This window comes from Schistocerca piceifrons, chromosome 8, assembly GCF_021461385.2.
Source record: "Schistocerca piceifrons isolate TAMUIC-IGC-003096 chromosome 8, iqSchPice1.1, whole genome shotgun sequence".
Taxonomy (NCBI): Eukaryota; Metazoa; Arthropoda; class Insecta; order Orthoptera; family Acrididae; genus Schistocerca; species Schistocerca piceifrons.
In genome coordinates this window covers 302,657,385-302,669,422 of record NC_060145.1, presented here as the reverse complement: position 1 = coordinate 302,669,422, position 12,038 = coordinate 302,657,385, and the positions used below count along the sequence as shown (strand labels likewise).

General features: G+C 44.1%; 1 protein-coding gene across 1 annotated transcript in view; it reads left to right on the top strand.

Moving 5' to 3' along the window:
* The window catches only part of LOC124712287 (radial spoke head protein 3 homolog), a 465,651-nt gene that overhangs the window by 415,515 nt on the left and 38,098 nt on the right, over window positions 1-12,038 (top strand). Inside the window, exon 5 of the mRNA XM_047242581.1 lies at window positions 8,391-8,549. Coding sequence (XP_047098537.1) covers window positions 8,391-8,549 — 159 coding nt within the window. The remainder of the gene's footprint in view (window positions 1-8,390; window positions 8,550-12,038) is intronic.

Sequence of the window (12,038 nt, the reverse complement as noted above, 5' to 3'; positions counted from 1 at the left end):
ACCTCCCCTATTTCGCGATAATGCAAAACGAGCTGCCCCTCTTTGTACTTTTTCTATGTCATCTGTCCGTCCCACCTGATGCGGATCCCACACCGCACAGCAATACTCCAGAATAGGGCGGACAAGCGAGGTGTAAGCAGTCTCTTTAGTAGGCGTGTTGCACCTTCTAAGTGTTCTGCCAGTGAATCGCAGTCTTTGATTTACTCTACCCACAACATTATCTATGATGTCATTCCAATTTAGGTTATTTCTAAATGTAATCCCTAAGTATTTAGTTGAATTTACAGCCTTCAGATTTGTGTGACTCATCGATTAATCTAAATTTAGCGGAATTCTTTTAGCTCTCATGTGAATAACTTCGCCGGCCAGAGTGGCCGAGCGGCTCTAGGCGCTATAGTCTGGAACCGCGCGACCGCCACGGTCGCAGGTTCGAATCCTGCCTCGGGCATGGATGTGTGTGATGTCCTTAGGTTAGTTAGGTTTGAGTGGTTCTAAGTTCTAGGGGACTGATGACCTCAGATGTTAAGTACCATAGTGCTCAGAGCCATTTGAACCATTTTTTTGAATAACTTCACACTTTTCTTTCTCCAGGGTCAATTGCCACTTTTCGCACCATACAGATCTTATCTAAATCATTTTGCTTTTAGTTTGCTCATCTGATGACTTTACAAGAAGTTAAATGACACTATCATCTGCAAACAATCTGAGTCGGCTACTCAGATTGTCTCCTGTGTAGTTAATATAGATAAGGAACAATAGAGGGCCCATAACACTTCCTTGTGGGACGCCTGGTATTACTTCTGTTTTACTCGATGACTTTACGTCTGTTACTACGAACTGTCACATTGTAGCGATTAAACTTTCCACATGAATGGAAGGCTGCTTCATCACTGAATATCGGTTTGAAGGCGAAAGTTCTTTCTGTACTGTGATGCAAAACTGAAGGCGCTGTCCATAATACTTCGGTTTTAATTGTTGCGCGAGCTGTAGACGGCATGGTTTGAAATGTAACCGCCGTCGCAAAATCTTCCACGCAGTTTTCTGCAGTATCCAAATTCGTGGTTTGCGCAGACCGTTGATTTTATTAGACAGCGTACGAAACTCTCTTTCTCTCTCCTCGTTTGCATCTGGCACACTTGGGCGACCGGTATTTTTCTATGTACAGAGACAACCAGTCCCCCTAAATTGTCGATACCAATGCACGTCGGTCTGTCTAGGCGGGGGCTTTTTTACAAAAATCCTACTGAATGCTCGTTGCTTTGTCGTTACAGATAAACATATAACATAATCCAACACACAAAAACTCTTTTCTTGCTTTTTCGCCATGATATCAAGGCGCTGCAGTCACAAGCGAAGTGGTGGGCACAATGCAAACTAGGTGAGTTCACGTTTCCATTCACGCATCAGTCGACTTTGTACATGTTTGGTTAAATATAGAAGTTTGAAAACGAATGAGTCATTTACAGAGGCCGTATATGCCTTACGTCAAAGCGGGACTAGCTATAAACACTCGTGTTGTAGAATTCTATGATGGCAGAATATTGTAGAGCCGATAACGCCATCTGTCTTTTGCGAAGCTTTGAAGCATCTGTTTTTTCAGTAACCGGAGTCAGCACTTGACTGCTACTTCCTTAAGGTTCCGACTGGCGATATTACTGTCGTTACTGGCTCTCAGAACCAGGTTACTGGTATCTTTACTTGCTGTGACTGAGGCCCAGTTGAGATTTGTGGCTAAATAAAGACTCTAAAACAGTAATTTTACTCTGCGAATTACAGTAAAGTGAGTGGTAGAAGGTATGTTTTTTATTGCACCTTACGGGGTGTTTGTTGTGCGGTGTGCCTAACGGGAAAGACATTGTTTCAGCGTCATAGCCCGTCCCCGTTTGAGAACGGCAGCGTCCATTTGAAAACGACGGCTACCCTCGGAAACGTCACAAAATTTCCTTTCGAATTGGTATCATATACTGAGCAGATATATAATTCGACGAAATTGTATTGAAACGTCCCCTTAGAAAAATTTAAAAATGACAGTGCTGGAAAACCTCTTACGTTATTTGATTTTCAAACAGCTGAGCAGAACTGAACGTACTCAGACATTTCTCTCTTTACCTATTCTGATCAACACTAAACTGACACGTAATATTTTTAGCGCAACGCAATCTGACTTTCAAAGATCCCTAGAAAAGAATGGCCCAGACTGACAATAACCTATACCTTTCAGAATCACTTACCTCACAAAAATCTTCGTTACTCGAACTACTGCAATACAGCGAGCGCCAATACTGTCAGCTAAATAAAGGATTCTAACTACTGAAGGCACTAACTACTGATAGGCATAGTTAGCAAATGAAGGTTTTTGATAGAGAACAGACAATGTATTTACCTTAATAATGTTCAAAAGTGACCATTTATATATCAGTTCATGATACCCATTATTACAAATTTACTCTTTCTGATGAACACACGTCCAGATCGTCCGCTCTCAAAATTCTACCATCTCTCTCCCCACAACCACCACTGCTGGCAGCTCACCTCCAACTGCGCAACTTTACGCGCTGTTCGCATCCAACGGCCCAACACTACAATAGCTAATATTCCAACAATGCAAACCAGCCACAGACTTCACACAGCGTAGTCAGTGATTTTCATATAGAGCGCTACGTGGCGTTACCAACATAAAACCCTAAATAGCCTACTTAACAGTATGCCTTGGCATTAACTGCTGTTCAACATGGTGCTAACGATAGTAGGTAGCGATATCAACTTTACGGCGTGAACATGTTTACAGTTGGGATATGCATTGAACAGCGGTGGACACATCAGCCATGCTGTAATCAGGGCTGTCAGTACGTCTCACTGGACATGTATCAAACAAGCATTCTCTGGAGGAAGCTGAATCCGAATACGGCCTTCACCGTGGTTAAATAGAAACTGTCAAGTCATTTGGACACTCGGTCCCTGTTCATTTTTCAATGGCCTGTCTCGCCTTTACTGTGCCTGTTGCTATCGTGAATCAAGATGTCAGTAGGCTTGCAAGAACCTATGTGCAGTTTGTCTCCAATGGAGTCTTAGCTGCAACAACGTGAATTGCTTTTATCTGAAACGTTGGTATCATTTCCAGCATCGACCACGCCACGTATTGTCGTTTGTTCGGCTTTGCAGAGTCCTTCCCCCCATTCGTCTCCGATGTCCAACTTACTCGATGTACTAAGACGACACACCCCATGCCATTTATAAACGTTTCCACCGTCTCTGGTACTCTTTCGACGGAACCTCAACATATTTGCGATTCATTTCTGCCTTGAGTTCACATCACTTGAAGCTGTAAGTGTCCCATACTCTGCTCATGGCATGAACGGGAAGATTTGTCTGTATCTCCGCTACCTATTTTCAGTTTTTTCATCTTTCTAACTGATCCTTGAAGTTTCATTGTGTCCTAGAAACACTCATTTCCACGATAGGAAACGGTCGTAACACTCTCGGTCGTACACAGGCATTCCTACCAACAGTGACAGTTTAAAGTATGGGTACGTAAACAACATTGTGGTTATCAGTGAGATAACATTAACACCAGTTCTAAAACTGTAGGAAAATTGCGATAAATACCTATTCAGAGAGGTCATAAACATGACATGAAACCAGCGATGTTTGAACACCTCGATAAAATAAATAGCTCTTCCACGAACATGTATCACTTTACTCAATGCTAGTACAGACGCTGCATAAAAGCACAAATGTCGCTCGCCTCTTGATACAAAGACATCAGTACATCACAAGAGTTGTACAGGATTAAGCTGCGTGGCTAACGGCATTAGTGGTCCAAGCTGCTCAATAGAAAGCATAGGAAAATTGAAAAAAAATATAACTTCCAGCTCGAAATAGCAATTTAATAGTTCGTCAAAAAAATTTAAATAATAAGCCAGATTAATAAAAGTAGCAGAAATGAAATGAACGACTACATCAGGGAATCAGGTTCGAAGTATTAAGTATGTACTGATTTTTATTGGCTACTAGATGGGTGATAACTATATTGATCTGCATCGTGATGTTTTCGCGGCGTAATAATTAATGCATTAAATTTCAGAAGTGCAGCTGAAATATTAGGAGATGACAAAATAAAGTTTGTGTGGCTCCGCTCCCGAAATTTAATGGACTGATAACAGTGCTGTTTTCCTCTATTAAACTGTTCATTTATGAATGGCTAGATTGGTGATTATGACTGATATTTCAATGCCCTGTCCAAGAGTTATGGACGACACCATTCTTATGATGGCAGCAGAGACCAAATATTTATTGTTCAATAACAACATTTTTTCATTTGCAGTACGTATGATTGGATCTGCTGTTTCAACACCGACAACCTTTCTGGGACAGAAAGTTTGTGTACGCACATGAAAGGATATGCTTCATTTTTGTAACGGTGCGTCTTTGATGCAGGCATCTCAATAACATTGACAATATCCTTAAATATACAAATACTGGAGACTCTTTGATTCCAGCTCATCGTTAATGTAAATGTATTTTATATATTTCCTGTATATAGCCGAAAAGACACTATCGTTTATTTAGACAGTCGGGGAAAAGTAACTAAAATCAGTCGCAGCACTCTAGCGTCTAGGGATATCCGACCGAGGTGACGTTAGGTGAACGATCATAAAAATGTAGTTATGTGTTGCGCAGATAGAAGACGTAAATTTACCGGAAGAATTCTTACAGCATATATTTCGCCCACTACGTCATCTAGGTAAACCTTGTTGTCTTAATTCCGTACAGTGACTGTGTATCTGTGCCGAAGTAAGTTACCGAAACAGCTACGCATCACAGAGAAAGTTACTCTCAAAAATATGAGCACCCACGTTTAATTACCAGTAGTATACTACATCTTCCAACTTACTTCTCGCATAGTGAAGATGGGGGAAAATTTAAAGAAATTCGGCGGTACCCGTGGATCTTTCTGCTCGCGCATCCGCCATGAACTGCACCCGAAATCGTGGAAAGGCTTGTGCAACACAGTACGCTATAGGAGGAATTACGGTGCATAAATTTAGACGTAGAGGACACTACAGATTTTTTTGATATGGTTCTTAACCTCTTGTGAACAATTTCAGATTTCATTGATCTAGGATCCCAAGGAATTAAAATTGCTCAGCCGGCCGCGGTGGCCGAGCGGTTCTAGGCGCTTCAGTCCGGAATCGCGCGACTGTTACGGTCGCAGGTTCGAATCTTGCCTCGGGCATGGATGTGTGTGATGTCCTTAGGTTATTTAGGTTCAAGTAGTTCTAGGTTCTAGGGGACTGATGACCTCAGATGTTAAGTCCCATAGTGCTCAGAGCCATTTGAACCAAAATTGCTCACTATCTGCAACACTTTGTAGGAGACAACGAACTGGATGTGAGGTGGATGGAGCCTGTAGCTGTGCCATGGGCGACAGAGGTCCATAAACCGAAACAAGCCTGTGTTTAATGAAGTTATACGGTTTACAAAGGGGCGTCCACGAAACATGGAATTATTCCGAGTGTCAGTCTCATCGAGCAACATGGGTGGGTGGCAAAAGTTACAGATAGTCGAAAGGAGCAGGCGTATTTCTGGGGCGGATGTGGAATAATAGTGAGCGGTAGGTGGCTTAGCCATCTGTCCTGAGACAAAGTAAAATTGCAGGAGAGACTGAGACAGGAGGGCATAAAAACGTGTGGCTTGTATGAGAAGTTAATTTCTAGAGAGCGAAGCTCAGAAGGTCCGCCTCCGTAGGTAAGGAGGCATCGTCTCTGGCTGCTATGCGGAGGACCCGTGTTCGATTCCAGGTACAGTCACGCATTTTTCCTTCATGGAAGGACTGGTACGGGATCCATTCATCCTCGTGATGACAACTGCGGAGCTACTTGAGTGAGAAGCAGCCGCTCTGAGGTCAACAAAGACGGCAACGGCCGGGACGGCGGTTTGGTGACCACACGCCTCTCCATACCACATCTGAATGATGCCATTGGCCATGAATCACTCGGTGGTCGGTCGGTCACGATTGGCCCGTCCGTGCCAGAACGCAGAGCTGCCTCTATAATATTGAAAGAATACAGGGCACTGCTGCATCTCCGTGCTAGCTTTGTAATATATTTGGTCTTTTGTCCCACAGGTCGGCACTCATAAAGCGGCAGATGTAGCCGGCTACAGTAGCTGTGTGCCCAATGTAAACAAGAAACGCAAAATGATAAATAATAATAATTTCTACGGATCAAAGTTGAGACTTACAACTGGAACTCTACAGGGTGTTTAAACAAAAATGTTACATATTACTACAGGAGACGGTATTGATCAAAACAAGAAGAAAAGGTCCTATAATGGTATGTGTGGAAACCAGTACCTGTTGAGACATGGGCCTGTCTGAGGTCTCAGACGCTCGTCTCACATCCTGACACATCCTCAAGTCCAGTGAATTACGCTCCCTTTCGAATAAACCTGGCGACACTGGTACTGCGGCACATGCATCGGTCACACGCTCCTGTGACGTCTGCATATTGTCATGGGTTGGGCATACAGCAGTGCCTTTAATTGTCCCACTGGCAATAAATCCAACGGATTCACTTTTGGGGATCAAGGAGACAATCCTACGGGACTTCCTCGACCAGTCCATCGCCCACAAAACGTTGTGGTGAGCTAATGTTGCACGATCCGTAGAGAACGGGATGCTCCGAATGGTATCAGTACTACTACACTACTGGCCATGAAAATTGCAACACCAAGAAGAAATGCAGATTCATTGGATAAATATATTATACTAGAACTGACATGAGATTACATTTTCACGCAATTTGAGTGCATAGATCCTGAGAAATCAGTACCCAGAACTACCACCTCTAGCCGTAATAACGACCTTGATACGCCTGAACATTGAGACAAACAGAGCTTGGATGGCGTGTAAAGGTACAGCTGCCCATGCAGCTTCAACACGATACCACAGTTCATCGAGAGTAGTGACTGACGTATTGTGACGAGCCAGTTGCTCGGCCACCAGTGACCAGACGTTTTCAGTTGGTGAGAGATCTGGAGAACGTGCGGGCCACCGCAGCAGTCGAACATTTTCTGTATCCAGAAAGGCCCGTACAGGAGCTGCAACATGCGGTAGTGCATTATCCTGCTGAAATGTAGGGTTCCGCAGGGATCGAATGAAGGGTAGAGGAAATGTAACGTCCACTGTTCAAAGTGGAGTCAATGCGAACAAGAGGTGACCGAGACGTGTAACCAATGGCACCCCATACCATCACGCCGGGTGATAGCCAATATGCCGATGACGAATACACCCTTCCAATGTGCGTTCACCACGATGTCGCCAAACACGGATGCGACCATCATGATGCTGTAAACAGAGCCTGGATTCATCCGAAAAACATGACGTTTTGCCATACGTGCACCCAGGTTCGTCCTTGAGTACACCATCGCAGGCGGTCCTGTCTGTGATGCAGCATGAAGGGTAACCGCAGCCATGGTCTCCGAGCTGGTAGTCCATGCTGCTGCAAACGTCGTCGACCTGTTCGTGCAGATGGTTGTTGTCTTGCAAACGTCCCCATCTTTTGACTCAGGGATTGAGACGTGGCTGCACAATCCGTTACAGCCATGCGGATAAGATGCCTGTCATCTCGACTGCTAGTGATACGAGGCAGTTGGGATCCAGCACGGCGTTCCGTATAACCCTCCTGATCCCATCGATTCCATATTCTGCTAACAGTCATTGGGTCTCGACCAACGCGAGCAGCAATGTCGCGATACGATAAACCACAATCACGATAGGCTACAAATCGACCTTTATCAAAGTTGGAAACGTGATGGTACGCATTTCTCCTCCTTACACGAGGCATCACAACAACGTTTCACCAGGCAACACCGGTGAACTGCTGTTTGTGTATGAGAAATCAGTTGGAAACTTTCCTCGTGTCAGCACGTTGTAGGTGTCGCCACCGGCGCCAACCTTGTGTGAATGGTCTGAAAAGCTAATCATTTGCATACCACAGCATCTTCTTCCTGTCGGTTAAATTTCGCGTCTGTAGCACATCATCTTCGTGGTGTATCAATTTTAGTGGCCAGTAGTGCTGACACTTTTCTTAAACACCATGTTGAGGTATTGATAAGAGATGAACATGGTTAAGTGCAGCAACGTTTTTTACCTGCAAAGCACTTTTTTGTATGTGATTACGCACACCGTGTAAGGTGCTGGGCAAAGTAACAAATACTAGTAATTTACTATGTGTCCTCTTAAGTAGGTTGTTATACATGTAGATCACCGATCTCTTAGCCGAAATCCGGAACATAGTTTTCCAGTTACTCTCCTCATTCGTGCTTTTACCTTCTAATTCTGTTCGTCCGCGTCAGATACGTTGGTGCATTTTACTGTTTGTCCGCAGCTCTTCGACTTCGACTTGGAGGTGGAGCCAATCCTGGAGGTGCTCGTGGGCAAGACGATCGAGCAGGCCATGATCGAGGTGCTGTCCGAGGAGGAAATGGCCGCCATGCGCGCGCAGCAGCGCCGCCTCGAAGAGCGCAGGGCCGGCGAGGAGGCAGAGGTAAGCAGTGCCGCGTGCTGGCGCGGAGCGTTGACGAACCACTCTGACATCGCGGTTTCCACAGGGTCACCCGGGAAGAGTGGTCCGTACTCAGGGGTATGACAGGAACGATCATTCAAAGCAAAGAATTTCGTACAGACTTACGCCCTATTTCGAAATGTGTCCCATATGTAACACATTTAATGTGCATTGTTATCTTTTCTCTCTGTTATTCAATACGTCGTTAGGTTTACACGTGTACAACAGTTGATGAACAGTACAACACGCGTTTTACAAAGTATCAATTGAAAAATACGTAGTTTTAACATATTCGCCTATAAGCATAATCGTACACGTCACGTTACAACTGTTGCACAGTTCACAATAAACTTTCGAATATTTCACCGTCAGCTGCAGTGCAAGAGCCTCTGTACGTTCTCTTATGAGGGCAGCAGTATCCATTACGCGACCAAGCAGTCCATCATCCGTTTTCACCTTTCGTTTGTACACCTCAGACTTCATCGAAGCCCATAAACAAAAATCTTATGGCATAAGGTCTGACGATCTTGATGCCTAGTTAACTGGGCTGCCACGGCCAATCCAGCGATTAACCTGAGTGCGGTTGAGATGTTCCCTTACACGTCTGTTAAAATGCCGTGGGGCTCCGTCATGCTTGAAATACATTTCAGTACACGTGGCTAAAAGAACGTCCTCCAGTTCTTCAACAAGCGAATTTATTTTTTAAAAGAAAAGAAAATCAAGTAAGTTTTTCGTGTCATTCGTCCTTCCAACCTATCGGGCCTATCAGCATGTTACTAATCATACTGATAAAATTTTCTGACTTCCAGCCGCGTCCAGTGGTTTAAAATGCGCGAGCTTTCGACCGAGTTCTCCACGGCCATTGTCAAGTGGTGACTGTCGAATGACTGCTGCTGCCATCCTGCTGCGGCAGCAACAATCATTCGGCAGTCACCACTTCACAATGGCCGAGTAGAACTCGGCCGAGAGCTCGCGGATTTTAAAACACTCGACGCGGCTAGAAGTCCGAGAAAATTTTCATTGTATATCACTGCGAAACTATGCACTCGTATATAATACTGACCATGCTGTACCGAGCACTGATCAAAAAACAGATTTCGAAATTGATTTCGCCAGCCGCTATGGCCGAGCGACTCTAGATGCTTTAGTCTCGAACCACGCTGTTGCTACGTTCGCAGGTTCGAATCCTGCCTCGGGCATGGATGTGTGTGATGTCCTTAGCTTGGTTAGGTTTAAGTAGTCTAGGGGACTGATGACATCAGATGTTATGTCCCATAGAGCTCAGAGCCATTCGAACCATTTTGAAATTGATTTCCACTGTGGAGTGTGGAGTTTTCTGCGACCACCGAAGATTTTTACGTGTGTTGCTGATTCCATTCCGTGCAAAAGTGGCTTCATCGGTGAATAGTATTTATGAGAGCAAATGACGATAGTCATTTAACCAAAGTATTCGAGTCGTATGACATCGTCGCCAGTGTGAAGATTGTGGACACGCTATAAGTGAAGTGGGTACAAGTTTTTCGCAAGCAATTTTCTCCACACACGTGTTCACAGGACACTGATTCGCCCAGAACTTCGCCGTGTGCTGGTGGTAGTACTAAGCTGCACCATGTCAACAGTTTGTTGCTGTTCCTGCACAGGATACTTAACTACACTCTCAGAAGAAAAATGGGAACTTCGAAGAATGCGTGTTTCACGCAATGTGCTAGAAGCTCTGGGAAACACTATACTGTGTGGAATTCGAGGTGCCGGATAGCGCTGACAGTATTCTTAAACAGCGGCAGAAGCACTTCCATCGCAGAAACTGTAAACACATCTACATCTACATCTGCATACGTACTCCGCGAACCACCGTACTGTGCACGGCGGAGGGTACCCTGTAGCTCTACTACTCTACTACTTCCTTTCCTGTTCTACTCGCAAATAGAGTGGGCAGAAAACGAGAATCTATATGCCTCTCTATGAGTCCTAATTTCTGTTATCTTTGTGATCCCTACGCGAAATTCACGGTCGTTCTGAACTTTCCCCGAAAGAACATCGCCTTCCTTCCACGGATTTTCATTTGAGTTCTCAAAGCATCCCGCACAAGCTATTTGTATATTTATTATTAATGTAAATGGGTGGCATTTAAGCAGCGCATGTACGAACAGTTAACCCTTCCTGCTCTCTTATACACACTGTCCCTCACACTACTTCACTCATAGCGCACCATGGCTAAATGCGCTTGAAAGGGCTGGTTTAGTGGCACAAAAACATACCGAGCAAAGAGGATGAAAGCAACTAGCTCGGTTGGGCTATAATAAAACGTCAAAGAGGTTGAATCAGCAAGACACATCAGTGCACACAGCTAGTCCAAAAGAAAAAAAGTCCATGTTTTCTGTCTCGGAAACCTTTCGGAATAGGACATATGTACATGTGAAATTTCTTGTTTCAGGTAATCCTTCCTGTCGTATCCACGAATATGACCGCTTCTTCTAGGACATCCTGTATACGGCGTCATAGTCTGTGAACAGACTCCAGCAGCTTCCTTCTCTGTATTATTCATTTTTTTGTAATGCACTCCCCGTGTCCTGCATACTTGGAGCACCCAAAAAAAAAAAAACTCTCTGAGGCACTTGGGATTTTGCGTTGGTGGCTGGCCCTTGGAGATGTATTCGTCTACCGAAGAACAGCAGAATGAAGCCCTAAGTATCTGTCACTCCAAACAAAGTAATGCCAACAAACGCATCCAAGGACGACGGTGCCGAGGAAGCTTTAAAACGCACGCACACTGGATGCAAAGCTGAACGATGTTCCTAGTGTAATTCATGAGAACTCAAAAACTATCGCATGAAACGGCACTCCAAGGTGATTTACTACTGCAGTGCTATTTATCGGCAGTTGTAGGCTGTGCCTGGGGACGCAAATACACGGATTTTGCTTCTGGAAATGGACACGCATGAAATAACTGCCCTAACTTAATTAAGAATTCTCAAAGATGGCAGGAAAAAGCCCAAAAGAACATTGATCATACACGAGCTGTAGATTAATGGGAGAGATATGAAAGATAGGGGCAATCTTGAAGTTGAATTGATTTCCTTCGGGACTGATTACAGAAAACGTTCAGTCTGAACAAAATTTGTTATTGCAGACACGGCACTGAAACAAGTCTCGAGTTTTAGATATTAAGGATGCGATGTCAGCTTAAATAATGACATTGATATATAGACTAAAATAAAATAAACAGTATGTTTCAGCACTTATGTGAAGTTATAAATAAAACCTTAAAGAAGAAGACGGGGAAGAGAAAAAATTAAAATTTTACGAAACAACGACTATTCTCACCAGCTGTATCGCAATGAAACTCAGATTGAAAAAAATAAAGACGCATGCAGTCGGCTGAAAGGAGATTTTTAAGAGGTATCAAAGGTCGCAAAGTACAAGAATAAAGGAAGAAACGTACCCAACATCTTAAACGTATGGAAGAAGACA